The sequence below is a fragment of the Salmo salar genome, chromosome ssa17 (assembly GCF_905237065.1).
Source record: "Salmo salar chromosome ssa17, Ssal_v3.1, whole genome shotgun sequence".
Taxonomy (NCBI): Eukaryota; Metazoa; Chordata; class Actinopteri; order Salmoniformes; family Salmonidae; genus Salmo; species Salmo salar.
This window is the reverse complement of record NC_059458.1, coordinates 58,637,614-58,656,048: the sequence shown is the minus strand read 5'-3', so window position 1 is coordinate 58,656,048 and position 18,435 is coordinate 58,637,614. Positions and strand designations below refer to the sequence as shown.

Below are 18,435 nucleotides of genomic sequence, written 5' to 3'. Positions count from 1 at the left end.
ATTTGATTAGACTGATGTGAAAACAGTCTACAATATAGGTTGAATAAATTCTCAATTCTCCAATGAAATTGTTAAATAAATGATTGAGGAGTCGGCTTTCTGATCTCATATGTAATGGGTTTACCAGGCAAATGTCACTCCTTTCCCAAAAGTGCAAGGTCACTCCCAAAGGGAAAACCCGCTGGAATTGCAGTCCATGACGTCACCGTCAGCTGCTCTGTGCGCCAGTTCGAGGATGTCACTAACGCAGCATATTCACTGACTTGCAAAATATATACATGCGTCTACAGCTTTTGAAGGGAAACCACCGTAAGCGCATCCATCTGATTGAAGATTTGATCATTTCCGCAGGTGATACAATGTTTACACACACTTTATTGTGACGTTAAGACAAGGAAATGCTGTAAACCAATAACAAGTCCGAAGAAAACGATACAGAAGTGTTAAGGTTGGATCTTCAACAAGATCTATTCGAGTTCTTTCAAGGTGTACTGTAATCACGTGTGAGTATTGACATTGCGATTCATTTGTTAGGCCCTGGTGTAATGTGACGCACTAACAGTTTGGGAACTACGATTTCGTTCTCACCTTGTTTTTACCCAAGCTAGCTGAAGAAGCAGTCAAATATGGTACATTTTATTATTGTCGAAGGTATGTAGAATGTAAAATGTGAAAGGAGTAGGAGAAAATGAGGTTAGCCTTGACAGATGTCAGTCAAATCATGTTCTGAGTCGGTAGTCTAGCCTGTTTTGATCGTTCACGTTATTTTAGAGAATTTGGGGGTTAGTCCCGACTAGGACTGAAACCCAGGTCCAGCGAAAGCCAACACATTATGCCTCGTTCAAACCGACTGGAAAACATTCCGACTTCAGCGCTTTCATGACAACTGAGAATTCGGAAGTTGGGAACTCGGGCCTCTTTCTAGAGCGCCGAATTCCCGAACCTTAAGATCATGACCTAGTTCCCAGTTGTTTTGAAAGCAACATATTTTTTTTATTTCACCTTTATTTAACCAGGTAGGCCAGTTGAGAACAAGTAATCATTTTACAACTGCGACTTGGCCAAGATGACGCAAAGCAGTGCGACACAAACAACAACACAGAGTTACACATGGAATAAACAAACGTACAGTCAATAATACAATAGAATACAAAGAAAGTCTATATACAGTGTGTGCAAATGGCGTAAGGAGGTAAGGCAACAAATAGGCCATAGTAGCAAGTAATTACAATTTAGCAAATTAAAACTGGAGTGATAGATGTGCAGATGATGATGTGCAAGTAGAAATACTGGTGTGAAAAAAGTAAATGAAAACAATATTGGGATGAGGAAGGTAGATTGCATGGGTTATTTACAGATGGGCTGTGTACAGCTGCAGCGATCAGTTAGTGAGGGAGATATAAGTCACCAGCTTAAGCGATTTTTGCAATTCGTTCCAGTCATTGGCAGCAGAGAACTGGAAGGAAAGGTGGCCAAAGGAGGTGTTGGCTTTGGGGATGACCAGTGAGATATACCTGCTGGAGTGTGTGCTACGGGTGGGTGTTATGGTGACCAGTGAGCTGAGATAAGGCGGGGCTTTACCTAGCAAAGACTTATAGATGACCTGGAGCCAGTGGGTCTGGCGAAAAATATGTAGCGAGGGCCAGCCGCACTGTGATAGACTGCATCCAGATTGCCGAGTAGAGTGTTGGAGGCTATTTTGTAAATTACATCGCCGAAGTTGAGGATCGGTAGGAGAGTTAGTTTTACGAGGGTATGTTAGGCAGCGTGAGTGAAGGAGGCTTTGTTGCGAAATAGGAAGCCGACTCTAAATTTCATTTTGGATTGGAGATGTTTAATATGAGTCTGGAAGGAGAGGTTACAGTCTAGCCAGGCACCTAGAATATGTGGACAACTACAAATGCCTAAGTCAGAACCGTCCAGAGTAGTGATGCTAGTCGGGCGGGCGGGTGCGGGCAGCGATCGGTTAAAAAGCATGCATTTAGTTTTACTAGCGTTTAAGAGCAGTTGTAGGCCACGGAAGGAGTGTTGTATGGCATTGAAGCTCATTTGGAGATTTGTTAACTTCTTATGGGCAGGTGGGACGGTAGCGTCCCACCTGGCCAACATCCAGTGAAATTGCAGAGCGCGAAATTCAAAAATACCAAATTCAAATATTTAACATTCTTGAAAGTATATGTGTTATACATCAAAATAAAGCTTAACTTGTTAATCCAGCCGCTGTGTCAGATTTCAAAAAGGCTTTACGGCGAAAGCAAACCATGCGATTATCTGAGGACAGCGCCCCGCATACAAACACATGAAAATCATATTTCAACCAGGCAGGTGCGCCACAAAAGTCAGAAATGGCGATATAATTAATGCCTTACCTTTGAAGATCTTCTTCTGTTGGCACTCAAATGTCCCAGAAACATCATAAATGGTACTTTTGTTCGATAATGTCCTTTTTTATGTCCCAAAAATGTCAATTTATTTGGCGCGTTTGATTCAGAAATAGACTGGTTTCAACTCGCCCAACATGCCTACAAAGTATCTAATAAGTTACCTGTAAACTTGGTCCAAACATTTCAAACAACTTCCTAATCCAACCTCAGGTACCATAAAACGTAAATAATCGATAAAATTTAAGGTGGAATAAACTGTTTCTAATACCGGATAAAAACGTGAAACGCGCACCAAAACAGTAGAGTCCACCTGGAGTGACACTTACAATGAATAGGACTACGTCTTCATTTCTCAAAAGAAAAACATCGAACAATTTCTAAAGACTGTTGACATCTAGTGGAAGCCATAGGAACTGCAACCAGGTTCCTAATAAGGGTATCCCATAGAAAACCATTGGAGAATCCAATGACCTCAAAAATGTTTTTCCCTGGATGGATTGTCCTTTGGGTTTCACCTGCCATATCAGTTCTGTTATGCTCACAGACATTATTTTAGTGTTTTCTGTCCAAATCTACCAATTATATGCATATCCTAGCTTCTGGGCCTGAGTAAAAGGCAGTTTACTTTGGGCATGCTTTTCATCCGGAGGTGAAAATACTGCCCCCTACCCAAGAGAGGTTAACACAGTGTCCAAAGAGGGGACAGATGTATACAGAATGGTGTCATCTGCGTAGAGGTGGATCAAGGAATCACCCACAGCAAGAGCGACATCGTTCATATATACAGAGAAAAGAGTCAGCCTGAGAATTGAACCCTCTGGTACCCACATAGAAACTGCCAGAGGTCTGGACAACAGGCCCTCCGATTTGACACACTGAACTCTGTCTGAGAAGTAGTTGGTGGGCGAGGCAGTCATTTGAGAAACCAAGGCTGTTGAGTCTGCCGATAACAATGTGGTGATTGACAGAGTCGAAAGCCTTGGCCAGGTCGATGAAGACGGCCGCACAGTACTGTCTTTTATCGATAGCGGTTATATCGTTTAGTACCTTGAGCGTGGCTGAGGTGCACCCTTGACCAGCTCGTAAACCGGATTGCACAGCGGGGAAGGTACGGTGGGATTCGAAATGGTCTGTGATCTGTTTGTTAACTTGGCTTTCGAAGACTTTAGAAAGGCAGGGCAGGATGGATATAGGTCTGTAACAGTTTGGGTCTAGAGTGTCACCCCCTTTGAAGAGGGGGATGACCGCGGCAGAATTCCAATCTTTAGGAATCTCGGAAGATACGAAAGAGAGGTTAAACAGACCGGTAATAGGGGTTGCAACTATGGCGGCGGATAGTTTTAGAAAGAGAGAGTCCAGATTGTCTTGCCCAGCTGATTTGTACAGGTCCAGGTTTTGCTGCTTTTTCAGAACATCTGCTATCTGGATTTGGATGAAGGAGAAGCTGGGGAGGCTTGGGCAAGTAGCTGCATGGGTTGCGGAGCGGTTGGCCGGGGTTGGGGTAGCCAGGAGGAAATGGACTTTATAGTGTCCCAGAACATTTTGGAGTTAGAGCTACAGGATGCAAATTTCTGTTTGAAAAAGCTAGCCTTTGCTTTCCTAACTGACTGCGTGTATTGGTTCCTGACTTCCCTGAAAAGTTGCATATCGCGGGGACTATTCGATGCTAGTGCAGTCCGCCACAGGATGTTTTTGTGCTGGTTGAGGGCAGTCAGGTCTGGAGTGAACCAAGGGCTATATCTGTTCTTAGTTCTACATTTTTGAAAGGGGCTTGCTTATTTAAGATGGTGAGGAAATTACTTTTAAAGAACGACCAGGCATCCTCTACTGATGGGATGAGGTCAATATCCTTCCAGGATACCCGGGCCAGGTCGATTAGAAAGGCCTGCTCGCAGGAGTGTTTTAGGGAGTGTTTGACAGTGATGAGGGGTGGACGTGTGACCGCGGACCCATAGCGGACGCAGGCAATGAGGCAGTGATTGCTGAGATCCTGATTGAAAACAGCAGAGGTGTATTTGGAGGGCAAGTTGGTCAGGATAATATCTATGAGGGTGCCCATGTTTACAGATTTAGGGTTGTACCTGGTTGGTTCCTTGATCATTTGTGTGAGATTGAGGGCATCTAGCTTAGATTGTAGGACTGCCGGGGTGTTAAGCATATCCCAGTTTAGGTCGCCTAACAGAACGAACTCTGAAGATAGATGCAATCAATTCACATATGGCGTCCAGGGCACAGCTGGGAGCTGAGGGGGGTCTATAACAGGCGGCAACAGTGAGAGACTTATTTCAGGAGAGATTCATTTTTCAAAATTAGTTTGACACAGGGGTGTCAAACTCATTCCATGGAGGGCTGAGTGACTGCTGGTTTTTGGTTTCTCCTTTCAATTTGTGTGCAATTAAGACCTACAGCCAAGTGATGGGAGTTCTTAACCAATCAGTGACCTTAATTCATCAAGTACAAGGGAGAAGTGAAAACCAGCAGACAATCGGCCCTCCAGGGAATGAGTTTGACACGTGCCTTAACGGTTAACCGGTGTTTCCCAAACTCCATCCTTGGAACTCAAAGGGGTGCACGTTTTGGTTTTTGCCCAAAGCTTGATGGTTAGTTGATCATTTGAATCCTTTCTGCAGTGCTAGGGCAGAAACGAAAACGTCCACCGAGTTTGGGAAACACGTGAGTTACGCGAAGAGGTCCGTTGCACCAAAAGGTCCGAACCTCTTGAAGAGTTCGCTAGGTGTTGCTTTAACATCGCTACAATATACTATCAGTTTATTAAATGACATGAAAAGTGGCCAGCCAACTCAGGCAGGCTGCTGGCCTCTCTCTGGTGGGCACTGTGAGGAGCCGCCTGACACATGACAGCTGCTGATAAGATTATTCAATAACGGCTATTGCCCGGTGTACATGAGTCATTGTGCAATAGTATTCCTTCACACCTCTGACACGGCGTGTGCTGTTTGTTGTTTTGATGCATGCAGCTCTAGAGAATATATATATATATAGTGTGATTGTCCTAGCCTTCCCTAGAATCAGAGTCCCTATTCTCATTCTAGTGTATTCCATGGTTTGAGAATGTATTGTCCACTTGCATGTCTCCACACCGCCTCATCTTGCTGTAGAGTGATGGCGTCCAGCTCCCCCATGGTGAACGGGGACATCTCCCGGGGTCCTAGCTCTCACCCCGGCCACATCCCCACCACAGGCACCCTGGAGGAAACGCTGCAGCAAATGAACCATCTCATCCAGGAGAACCGAGACCTGAAGGGTGAGACATGGAGAGGGGACCAGAATGTGTTTCAGCCTTAAAGCTTATTGAAAATCTAGTGTATGGGGCGGAGACATTGGGATGTTATGGCATATGAGGTTCTGATTGTCTTGCAATGGCTGATTATGTTATTGACTGCTCTGTCAGTGTGTGTTTTACAGTAATGTCCTCTCTGTGCATCTTTCCCTGTAGAGGCGCTGAAGCAGACTAACATGTCGATGAAGGAGCGCTTCGAGGGTTTGTCTGTGTGGAGGGAGAAGCAGAGGGAGGAGAAGGAGTTCCTGGAGGGGAGGCTTGATGAGGCGCGCGGCCGTGTGGAGGCCCTCTCCTCGCACAACCAGGAGCTCAGCATGAAGGTGGAGGAGCTGGAGGGAGGAGAAGGAGAGGGGAAAGGACAGGTGAGAGAAAGGGAAGGCTAATGTTCACAAGGTTAGTTCTCTGGCTAGACCAGACATTCAGCTTATTAATAGAGAAATGAATGTTTGGAGGATGGATGATTGTCTGTAGTTTTAGCTAGATTTTGTATAACAAAAGAAGAGACTTGGAAAATAGTGTGTGTGTGTGTGTGTGTATATTAGATATATTATATATTATATTTGTATATGGGTATATATATATTGTATGGGTATAATGCTGGGCAGACTTTTGTCTTATCTGTGCTGTGTCACCTCCAGGCCGAGACAGCCAATCAGACTGCAGAACTGGAGGCACTGCGTGCCCAGCTGGTGCGTCTGCAGGCTGAGAAGAGTGACCTGGTGGTCATGAACTCTGAACTCCAGCTCAAGACAGGTCAAGGGTCAGAGGACGACTCCTTCATAGAGATCAGGATTGCTGTGAGTAACACTCACTCACTCCATCCGTCCATATTATGAAGGTGTGTGTCCTGACTTTAGCACTGCTGTGTGTGTGTGTGTGTGTGTGTGTGTGTGTAGAGAGAGGATACTGGAAAGGACCTGTATCATAATGAAAGGGACCCCAGGTATGACATGAGTGTATCCAGGCATGAGTCTGAGGAGCTGACTGTCAGCCAGCTGCTCCAGTCCCTGAGGAAGGAGACCCAGAGGGTGGAGAGGCTACAAATGGAGCTCCAGGCTACCAGATCCAGGTAGGCCGCATTTCTGCCTAGGCTTATGTTTGGGTGGAACCAAAGACTGATGTTCCTATGTCTTTCAGAATCACAGAGCTGGAGGAGAAAGTAACTAACACGGAGAGCTCCACACAGACCTCACTACTGCCAGAGGTGCTTTCCCCAGCACTAGCCACCACAGCATGTGGTACTGAGCCAGAACCAGAGGAGAAGCCCCAACAGAACTCTGGGAAGGAGAAGGTAGATACACAGATAAGCTCTTACCCAGCCTGTCTCTCACCCTGTAAGAGCAGGGAAGTTCATGAGATTGAAATGTATTAATGTACAGTATGTAATAGGGATTTTCCAGGTGAATAAAAGAAGTCACAGATAAAGTAAATCAATGTGGTTTAATAGAAGTTGGAACAGGGAGACACCTCCAGTACAGAAGCACAGAAGCAGGCCCTTATATTCTAATCTCACAGCACCAATGTTCTGTAAACACCCACCGAGAGGCTTGTAGGAAGTCACAACATCAGCTGCTACAGAATCACAGTGTCCCAGAATACAATAACAATCGGTGTCCTTGTACCTCCAGTCTGGCATCAATCACCATCAGCTATGAACAATTCATAACATTCAGTATCAAGTCTAGTGACCATCAACCAGAAGGTTTCCCAAATAAAACACTGGAAATCATGTGTATTACAGAAAGAGAACATAAATATGCTTAGCATTGTTAATTACTCTTAACTGGATATTAACTTTATTCATCTTACATTTCCCCATTACAATGTCCTAACCCTTAGCTTCTCGATCAGAACTGTCAGTTTGTTGGACTGTTGCCTGTTATGTGTCAGGCTGCATCAGAGGTGGAGGATCTGAAGGCTCAGATGATGAGCCTGTTTAGTGAGCTACAGCAGGCTCAGAGCAAACTGGACGAGGCAGAGGGCATGAAGAAGAACCTGCAGGACAGGTGAGAGAGATGGAGAGGAGAGAGGGAGAGCTACATAGACAATGAAAATGTGCAAACTATGCTAACCTTTGCTCATTCCCTTTCCCCCAATACCACCCTTTTGCTTTGCCTCTGTCCCTCTCTATCTCCCCATCCCCCTCTCTCTCTGTAGATGTAGGGATGTGGAGCGTGACGTGGTGACTCTGACAGCCCAGCTGGTAGAGAAGCAGGAGGTACAGAGTGAGAATGACAGACTGAAGCTGCAGGTGGACAGTATGAAGGCCCAGAGCCAGCTAGAGCAGAGGAAGGCTGGAGAGGAGAGGTGGGACGACAGTCAAGCATGCACACACACACACACACACACACTCTGACATATGCCTACTCCCTCTGACACTATAGGCCATTCCCTTGGGTGGGGTCTTGGGACATAAATTCCCTGCTCCTCTTTTGAAATCATCCCACTCCCCCTATCAGTTTCCACTGGTCAGTGCCATGAGTTTCTATATCCAAATACTCCTTAGTCATCATGAGTCAGTTGCCCCTCCTCCTCTCCTCAGGACTAACCTGACCCAGCTGAAGGATGCCTACACCAAGCTATTCGAGGACTACAACGAGTTGAAGCAAGAGAGCAAGAACAGAGAGGTGACCACACTACTTAGCCTCTGTTAAACAGAAATCAGTCTAGTTTGGCACATTGCACTGTTTTGTCCTTTGTCAAAATGGTATGGCATGGTGAATGTGATGAATCTGACCGTTGCCCTCTGTGTGGCCTCCAGCCACTGGTCACTAAGGAGGTGGGAGACCTGCAGACCAGACTGGACGCAGCAGAGAAGGCCCTGGCTGCTAAGCAACAGCAGATAGATGTTATGAAGCAGGAGATATATCAGAAGGAGAAGGAGCTGGAGACCATCTCTGTGTTTCAGGCTCAGGTAGGTTTTCTGTGTGTGTTCTCCATCTAGTTGTGTGTGTTCTCACACTTGGAAAAAAGGTTCAAACATTCTAATTTAATTGTACTGAACTCTGTGTGAACATTTTGGAGTTATACAGCAACTTAAAAGTGACTGTCAGTGAAGGAAGTTTCTTTGTTAAACCAGCAGTTAAATGAAGGCTAAGTACCCTCCCAAAAAAGTCTAACAACAGCTTATATTTTCATAAAGTGAAATAGGCGCAGCTTTTCTTTTTCCCCAAAAATATAACATTTATTTTTACTTCTACTCAGACTCAGTGGCTTGATATGAATATGCAATGGAAAAAATAATTAAATGAAACACAAGAAAGAAGGCAATAGGCAATCTTAATTCAAGAATGGAATAATCAGCCGTAATATCAGCAGTATGCCTTCTGTGTGCAGTACTGGTATCTCCAGCGACGATCTCTGAAAATACACAATACATTTTGAGGTAAACATTCTTGTTGTTGAAACCTCTTCCCCCCACCAAAATCACACACACATTGTACTCACTCATGAGGATTGGAATGGTAGCTTCCGGCCCCAACTAGGTAGTTCTGGCTAGGGACATGCCAAGAGATGTCCTCATCAAAGTTGTTGATGTAAGGGGTCCACTGACACTTCAGGTTACAGTAGCTGATGGCTCGACAGCAGTAGAACTTCCACCTGGGATTGAAATCATACATGTATAGTATAACACACTGATCACAGTCAGGATTATGTCAAACCTGGATTCAAATATTTGTTTTCTTTCAAATACTTCAGCTGTATTTGATGGACCCAATGGAATAGTCCCAAAAGTGCAAATGCTGCTCATATGGCACTCCGAGCAGGCTAAATCAACCGCTCAAAGTATTTGAAAAAAAATAAACAACTACTATTTGAACATAGGATGTAACATAGGATGTGGTAAACGGTGAGGTCTTCTCACCTTCTGTCCTCATGGCGGTTGGAATGATAGCTGTTCATCCCGGTGAGGACATAGTTTTTGGGGCATTCAAAGGTGAACTCCTGGTCGAAGTTATTGACGTAAGGGAGACCAGTGGCATATGGGCTCATTGACAAACGTGTTTGTGCACTCAAAGCCCCACACACGGTCTTCATAGGCGTTGTTATGCTGACTGAAATTAGATAGATCAATGACAATGCACATATTAATGGTTGAATTGATTTGAAAACAAACATAAATTGAAGGTTTAATTTGTTGATATGCCCAGTATCAACAGTGCAGTACAGTGCAGTGCACCTAGCAGTGTTGTAGTACTCGAGACCAGATATTCAGTGTCTCGGTCTTGTCTTGGTGTCGGTTACATTTGTACTCGGTCTAGGACAGTGAGGACTCATTCAATTCTTCCAGAAACCAGCAGAGTAAAAAAACTCATATCAGCTTCCATTCAGTCACCACATAAAAACCACTTCACCGGGCCAAATATATACATTCCTATCTTGAAACATTTTAATAGTCTCTTAACAGCCTTTGAATCTATTATAGACATATTTGCGCAGTGGTGAACCTATAGGCCTTCAATGTAAGACAGGTTAGTACAGTGGTGAACCTATAGGTCTTCAGTGTGTGACAGGTTAGTACAGTGGTGAACCTATAGGCCTTCAGTGTGTGACAGGTTAGTACAGTGGTGAACCTATAGGTCTTCAGTGTGTGACAGGTTAGTACAGTGGTGAACCTATAGGTCTTCAGCGTGTGACAGGTTAGTACAGTGGTGAACCTATAGGTCTTCAGTGTGTGACAGGTTAGTACAGTGGTGAACCTATAGGTCTTCAGTGTGTGACAGGTTAGTACAGTGGTGAACCTATAGGTCTTCAGTGTGTGACAGGTTAGTACAGTGTGGACTTTTTAGAAAACACAAAGGGCCAGTGGTGTAGTGCAGGGTATACGCAGGTATAAGCTGTATGGGGCATGGCGTATACTCACTTCTTAATCCCTACTGATGTGTGTGTGTGTGTGCTTGGTTGGGACAAGCATGAATTGACAGGCAAGCTGCAGAAGTACTCGGAGGCTACAATTCCCCATCGTTTATCAGTGCAATTTTGACGGCCAACTAGCTGAAAAGGTTTGAGAGGGTTTATCTAATGTTCCTTGGTTAGATTTTAGCTCATCTTGCTCTGGCTTGCATGAGTTGTTGATCTTGTTGTCGATGTGCATAACTGAGGGGAGAGAGCAGACCTTTTCATGGTGGTTTGATCAAGAGGACTGTAAAGTTCCCAAATGTAACAGGACTCCTGTGGTGTTTACATATTTGCAGAAATCCATTCAGGTGTATTTTGTGGCATTTGGTGAATGTGTTCTAATTATCTAAAGTCACGCTGTTGCTACTGACTGTAAACACAGTCCAGTTCAGTGTGAATGATGGAAGGTCCTACTGACTGTAAACACACAGTCCAGTTCAGTGTGAATGATGGAAGGTCCTACTGACTGTAAACACACAGTCCAGTTCAGTGTGAATGATGGAAGGTCCTACTGACTGTAAACACACAGTCCAGTTCAGTGTGAATGATGGAAGGTCCTACTGACTGTAAACACACAGTCCAGTTCAAAGTGAATGATGGAAGGTCCTACTGACTGTAAACACACAGTCCAGTTCAGTGTGAATGATGGAAGGTCCTACTGACTGTAAACACACAGTCCAGTTCAGTGTGAATGATGGAAGGTCCTACTGACTGTAAACACAGTCCAGTTCAGTGTGAATGATGGAAGGTCCTACTGACTGTAAACACACAGTCCAGTTCAAAGTGAATGATGGAAGGTCCTACTGACTGTAAACACACAGTCCAGTTCAGTGTGAATGATGGAAGGTCCTACTGACTGTAAACACACAGTCCAGTTCAGTGTGAATGATGGAAGGTCCTACTGACTGTAAACACACAGTCCAGTTCAGTGTGAATGATGGAAGGTCCTACTGACTGTAAACACACAGTCCAGTTCAGTGTGAATGATGGAAGGTCCTACTGACTGTAAACACACAGTCCAGTTCAGTGTGAATGATGGAAGGTCCTACTGACTGTAAACACACAGTCCAGTTCAGTGTGAATGATGGAAGGTCCTACTGACTGTAAACACACAGTCCAGTTCAGTGTGAATGATGGAAGGTCCTACTGACTGTAAACACACAGTCCAGTTCAGTGTGAATGATGGAAGGTCCTACTGACTGTAAACACACAGTCCAGTTCAGTGTGAATGATGGAAGGTCCTACTGACTGTAAACACACAGTCCAGTTCAGTGTGAATGATGGAAGGTCCTACTGACTGTAAACACACAGTCCAGTTCAGTGTGAATGATGGAAGGTCTGTGTGACAAATGGCTTGTTGGTATAAAAGTCTACTGTAGCTCTGATTGGCTATAGCCCACCGGTCTGTGTTGACTCCCGTCCTGGACAAGACAGATGTTTTTATTCGGTTTTATTTGCTGCAGTGTCTATTAATTGTCCAAACGCACAGCCTCTTTCCCACTTAATATTGCTATATAATTTTCACAGATGCCTTAGTATACGTAATTCTCAAACATTCTAAGAATTTATGAATACGTGAAATTGACCATCTAAGTGGTTGCTTGTAAAGGTTTTGTGTGTGTGTGTGTAATATTCTTCCTGGTGGTGTAGATGAACAGATTTTAATAAGATTTCATGTTGCTAAAATGCTGTCAGTTCCACTTTAAATGCAACAATGTTTCACACACAAGTTATTTTCAAAGAGATGGCTAAACACAGTTTCACTCACCAGATGATCATTTGAAACGTAACTTGAAAGTCTTCTTGAAAAGGGAGACGCTAACAAATTAGCAACAACATCCTCTTTGATAACACCTGCTGCAGCTGCTGCAAACTAGCCGACAACAAATGCTAGCTAGCTATAGACTGTGGGAAAACTACTGCTCGCTATTGCACAGTGACCAGTTGGCCTTCAAGAAGGCAGAAGTTTTTGTAAAAACTGTCCCACACATTAATTTAAAATGTGATTGGTTGATTCTACTGTCACTCCAAAATGTTGCCATAAAACAGTTTAATGGCATATGCCTTTATCTAGCTTCTGATGGCATAGGAATGGATGACTTGGCTAGCTAGATTTATCTCCCCAGAGACCAGCAAAGAAAAATCCAAGTTGGATCTTTTTTCTCTTTAGTGTTAAACCTTTCCAACAAAAATTGAAGAGATTAAATGAGAAAAATCTAAAATAATAATTATCATGTTAATATAATCATTCTTTTTTATAAATCCTTAGCCCTTGTCTAAAGGCTTAGAAGGCCATTGTTCCCCAATGTGTTTGGGTTAGTAATATTTGTAGAATGGCTCTATTTTCTCTCAGCATGCATTTTTTTTTAGTTTTCTATATGTCTAAAGAATCTGTTCTGAAATATGAACACAGATATACTGGACATTTTGAATTCTTGTGGTGGTGATTTTACACAATTACAACCATGGTCTTGAATTGGACTCGCATTTTTCTGGTCTTGACTCGGACTTGATTTGCTTAAGTCTTGGTCTTGAATCGGTCTCGCTTTAGGTGGTCTCAAATAAACACTGGCACTTACTGGTCTATGCAGCATAATGAGATCATTTTGTTCAAAATTGGTGATGAAAAGTAGAACAGCACTAACGATTAGAGAACACGTTTCATTTTGGGAATCAGTCAGTGAAAGTGCCGACGCTAAAAGAAGGATGAGGTATTCCACTTTGGTAGAATATTGATAGTAGGCAAATTTAGTGCCTTTTCTCACCTGTTTATGTAAGAGATGGATTGTTTTGAAGGGCAGTTAAAATGTAAGGGCTGGTCAAATTGGTTTTCCCATCGGACGCCTGCAACACACAAGCAAGGGCACAATAAATGAATACATGTACTGTAAGACAGCATCATTGCCTAAAGGAAGTATTTTAAAAAATAGTAAAAACAATTATGTAAATTGAGTGCAAAAAGCATAATCATATGATAATGGTAATCTGCACCTCCTAGACATTTTGGTTACTCACTCTTCATGTATTTGGGCTGTAAGCCAATTATAAATGTTTTCCTGATAACCAACCTCTTACACAAAGAAATGAACACTTCATTCAGCCTACAACTTAAAACAACAGCCTACCTTGCCCGTTGACCAAGACACCAGCAAGAAGCAGAATATAGAAATTGGGTCCGTTCATGGCTTCTCTGAGGCGTGTAGTCTTAACACAATAGCACAAGCAAGGGAAATGATCCATTTATAGAGCCACAACCAAGCAGTGTTCTTGGGCCATGTTCTTGTGTAATTTTTGTGTTTGTATTGCTGGCATCATTCCAAGTTTTGTTTCTGAGAAATGATGTTGCAAAACTGACATTTTTCATGAATTATCCCTCTTAACTTTATTAATCCCCCCAGGGGCTTATTGGTTTGCTGTTCCATAATTTTACAACATTTTAAAGAACATTGAACATAAAACATTTTAACCAATACACTACATTCTGTTGATGGCATTCACGTTAATCTGTGCAACAATACAACCACGCCTTGTAATCATTGACACGTATAGACAAATGGTTTGTGTGTGTCCATTTGATTATGTGCATGTGTCATTTTTAATTGTGTGTGTTTTTTGTCCAGGCGGAGGTGTACTCCTCTGACTTCTACGCGGAGCGAGCAGCTCGGGAGAAGATTCACGAGGAGAAGGAACGTCTGTTTGCTCAGCTGGAGTTTGTCAAGAAACAGAACACTCAGCTACAGGACGAGATGGACTCACTGGGCAGGTGCACATCAGATTACATATTGATAATATGATCACAGACTGGTCATATTAGGTTACGTTCACTGCCATTTTGGATCCACCGCCTGACTACAACTGGTTTCTGTAGGCAATCTCTGAGCGATATGCAGAGAAGACACATGCCACGTGGAGGCAACATGCAGGGAGCCAGAGGTACAGGACAGTACATTGCTTTAAGTCATTCACCTTGCTGAGAGAGCAGGGCTCAAGCCAGGGCACATCATATTGTTATCTGCCAATCAAATGTTATCTCGTATTTATTTGATCACGAAAACACTGCTCCTCCTCATCCCATCTCAAATTATTTACAACAATGATAATTACATAATTTATGCTGTGTGTGTGTGTGTGTGTGTGTGTACAGTTGTGGCCAAAAGTTTTGAGAATGACATAAATATTACTTTCCAAAAGTTTGCTGCTTCAGTGTCTTCAGATATTTTTGTCAGATGTTACTATGGAATACTGAAGTATAATTACAAGCATTTCACAAGTGTCAAAGGATTTTATTGACAATTACATGAAGTTGATGGTAAGAGTCAATATTTGCAGTTGACCCTTCTTTTTCAAGACCTCTGCAATCCACCCTGGCATGCTGTCAATTAACTTCTGGGCCACATCCTGACTGATGGCAGCCCATTCTTGCATAATCAATGCTTGGAGTTTGTCAGAATTTGTGGGTTTTTGTTTGTCCACCCGCCTCTTGAGGATTGACCACAAGTTCTCAATGGGATTAAGGTCTGGGGAGTTTCCTGGCCATGGACCCAAAATATCGATGTTTTGTTCCCCGAGCCACTTAGTTATCACTTTTGCCTTATGGCAAGGTGCTCCATCATGCTGGAAAAGGCATTGTTCGTCACCAAACTGTTCCTGGATGGTTGGGAGAAGTTGCTCTCGGAGGATGTGTTGGTACCATTCTTTATTCATGGCTGTGTTCTTAGGCAAAATTGTGAGTGAGCCCACTCCCTTGGCTGAGAATCAACCCCACACATGAATGGTCTCAGGATGCTTTACTGTTGGCATGACACAGGACTGATGGTAGCGCTCACCTTGTCTTCTCCGGACAAGCTTTTTTCCAGATGCACCAATCGGAAAGGGGCTTCTTCAGAGAAAATGACTTTACCTCAGTCCTCAGCAGTCCAATCCCTCTACCTTTTGCAGAATATCAGTCTGTCCCTGATGTTTTTCCTGAAGAGAAGTGGCTTCTTTGCTGCTCTTCTTGACACCAGGCCTTCCTCCAAAAGTGTTCGCCTCACTGTTAGTGCAGATGCACTCACACCTGCCTGCTGCCATTCCTGAGCAAGCTCTGTACTGGTGGTGCCCCGTACCCGCAGCTGAATCAACTTTAGGAGACGGTTCTGGCGCTTATTGGACTTTCTTGGGCGCCCTGAAGCATTCTTCACAACAATTGAACCGCTCTCCTTGAAGTTCTTGATGATCCAATAAATGGTTGATTTAGGTGCAATCTTACTGGCAGCAATATCCTTGCCTGTGAAGCCCTTTTTGTGCAAAGCAATGATGACGGCACGTGTTTCCTTGCAGGTTACCATGGTTGACAGAGGAAGAACAATGATCCCAAGCACCACCCTCCTTTTGAAGCTTCCAGTCTGTTATTCGAACTCAATCAGCATGACAGAGTGATCTCCAGCCTTGTCCTCGTCAACACTCACACCTGTGTTAACGAGAGAATTACTGACATGTCAGCTGGTCCTTTTGTGGCAGGGCTGAAATGCAGTGGAAAAGATTTTTGGGGATTCAGTTCATTTGCATGGCAAAGAGGGACTTTGCAATTAATTGCAATTCATCTGATCACTCTTCATAACATTCTGAAGTATATGCAAATTGCCATCATACAAACTGAGGCAGCAGACTTTGAAAATTAATTTGTGTCATTCTCAAAACTTTTGGCCACGACTGTATATAAGGGAATACCGTTACCATACCACTGTGTGTCTGATAGGTGGTGATGCCGGGGACTGGCAGCAGCAGGGGAATATACCGGAGCAAGTCTGCCCCAAGTGTAACGAGATCCTACCAGACCTGGACAGCCTGCAGATTCACATCATGGACTGCATCATCTGAGCCTTCATCATAGTCATCAGCAACAACAAAGACAACTGCCGCAGATGCACCTTACTCCGATTCTTCCTCTAGTTCGTCATCATTCGATTTATTGCAGAGTAAAATGCAGCCTTTATGCTTTAAAAAGTGCATTTATTTTGCAGTTCATGGCTATGTTGCTCTGGTCTATGTTTTAGAACATAACTAACTATAATATAAAATGTATTCTTACAGAGCGCAACTAGACACTCATTTTTTTGTTAGGGGTGAAAAACATCCTGTAAAATGCATCACGTTTAATATACTGTTAGGTGATAAATGGAGAACTGGAATTTTCTATTTTAAGTGTGGTAACTCGTTTATTTTCTTTTGACAGCTGTCTGTCACATAGTTTAGAATTAACTCTTTAGCAAGAAACAATTTGGTTTATTAAATGCTTATTATGGATTTTCGGGTGGTTCAATTTAATCAAGCTGTTTCGATGAAGGTCATGAATAGATCATGATTACAGCATAGACATTTCGTTTTGAATAATTCAACGGAGGGAAGGATGCCCAAGACAGTTTTTGTAAATGTATATTGAACATCCATTTTATCCATCATAATCATGGTTTGTACATTTCATAATTAAACCTATGTAGCCTGCAGGATGTATGACTATGCAAGGGACTGTGTACTGTATTAGCTAACTACTAACTTCTGTATCCAGATGTATTTACAAATCCTGTGATTCTGTAATATAATTATGAAAATATGTAATAAAGGTGTTATTGGTACAGTAGGCTGTTTCTGTCTGTCTTTGTTGTTGCACACACATCTAGAGAATAAAACTCTGATCCACCTGAAAAAAATGCAACAGAGTACCCACCATGGATATAGAACAGAATCTGCTTTATATCTATGCTATAAAGCAGGTCGAGCTGCAACAAACACTCAAACTGGACAGTTTTATCTCAATCTCTTAATTCAAACACTCAATCGTGGACACTTACTGACAGCTTTCTGCTTTGCGTGATGTATTGTCTCTGCCTTTTTACCCTTTGTGCTGTTGTCGGTGTCCAATAATGTTTATACCCTGTTTTGTGCTGCTACCGTGTTGTGTTGTGTTGCTGCCATGCGATGTTTTAAATCTCTTCATCTAGTGTGTTTTGTCATTTTTTAAATATATTTTTAATTTTTAATCCCGTCCCCACAGGAGGCCCCTTTGTCTTTTGGTAGACCGTCATTGTAAATAAGAATTTGATCTTAACTGACTTGTCTAGTTAAATAAAGGTTAAATATCTTCAGATGTTTGTTCCGTTAGTACAATCCGGGTTCTTTGGGACTTACCGTAATCTAACCTCTAACTCTTACTTTAACCTTTCAAAATCAATATGTTCTTGATCTCGGATCCCGATAGCACAAACCATGTTTGACATTCACCAACTTTGTGCAAATATTAGCACAACGGCTGTTGCCTATATTAAAATGAGCCATTCCTACTTTAGAGGCGCCAGTCAATAAAATGAAATAAACGTATCAAATAATGTGTATGATCATTTCAACAGAAAATGTAAACTAAGTATACACTAGGTATACATTTTTCTATGATTTTATTGGCGATATGCGAGTAATTTGCAGCGGTGTTAAGTAGTATTTTGGGGGGTATCTATTTTACTTTACTATTTGTATTTCAGACAACTTTTACTCCACTATATTCCTAAAGAAAATAATACTTGTTACTCCATACATTTTCCCTGACACCCAAAAGTACTCGTTACATTTTGAATGTTTAGAAGGACAGGAAAATAGTCTAATTCATGCACTTAAAGACAAAATCCCTAGTCAACCCTACTGCCTCTGATCTGGTGAACTCACTAAACACAAATGCTTTGTTTGTAAATCATGTCTGAGTGTTGGAGTATGACCCTGATTATCTGTACATTTAAAAAAACAAGAAATTATTTCGATACTTACGGTATCTTTACTTTTACTCAAGTATGACATTTGGGTAGTTTTTCCACCACTGATGAT

General features: G+C 42.7%; 1 protein-coding gene and 1 pseudogene across 6 annotated transcripts; one reads left to right on the top strand and one right to left on the bottom strand.

Moving 5' to 3' along the window:
• Positions 1 to 226: 226 nt before the first annotated feature.
• Positions 227 to 17,202, top strand: LOC100136496 (FIP2-like). Of its 5 annotated transcripts, none has more exons than NM_001434480.1 (13): positions 227 to 351; positions 5,504 to 5,649; positions 5,842 to 6,047; positions 6,324 to 6,482; positions 6,582 to 6,754; positions 6,823 to 6,976; positions 7,576 to 7,691; positions 7,843 to 7,992; positions 8,228 to 8,312; positions 8,447 to 8,599; positions 14,205 to 14,347; positions 14,453 to 14,517; positions 16,322 to 17,202. In NM_001434480.1, the coding sequence occupies exons 2-13, from the start codon at positions 5,508 to 5,510 to the stop codon at positions 16,441 to 16,443; spliced, it is 1,668 nt and encodes a 555-aa protein (NP_001421409.1). In that variant the 5' UTR covers positions 227 to 351; positions 5,504 to 5,507; the 3' UTR covers positions 16,444 to 17,202. The 5 variants fall into 5 exon arrangements, with proteins under 5 accessions (NP_001421409.1, NP_001421408.1, NP_001421412.1 ...); NM_001434479.1 differs by having other exon boundaries at positions 227 to 503; NM_001434482.1 differs by lacking the exon at positions 227 to 351 and adding an exon at positions 516 to 629.
• Positions 7,107 to 13,874, bottom strand: LOC106576186 (hemagglutinin/amebocyte aggregation factor-like; annotated as a pseudogene). The gene is made up of 5 exons (XR_006760136.1): positions 13,710 to 13,874; positions 13,350 to 13,428; positions 9,551 to 9,740; positions 9,133 to 9,285; positions 7,107 to 9,045 (listed from the first exon to the last, which is right to left on the bottom strand). The product of XR_006760136.1 is annotated as a hemagglutinin/amebocyte aggregation factor-like (transcript).
• Positions 17,203 to 18,435: the final 1,233 nt, after the last annotated feature.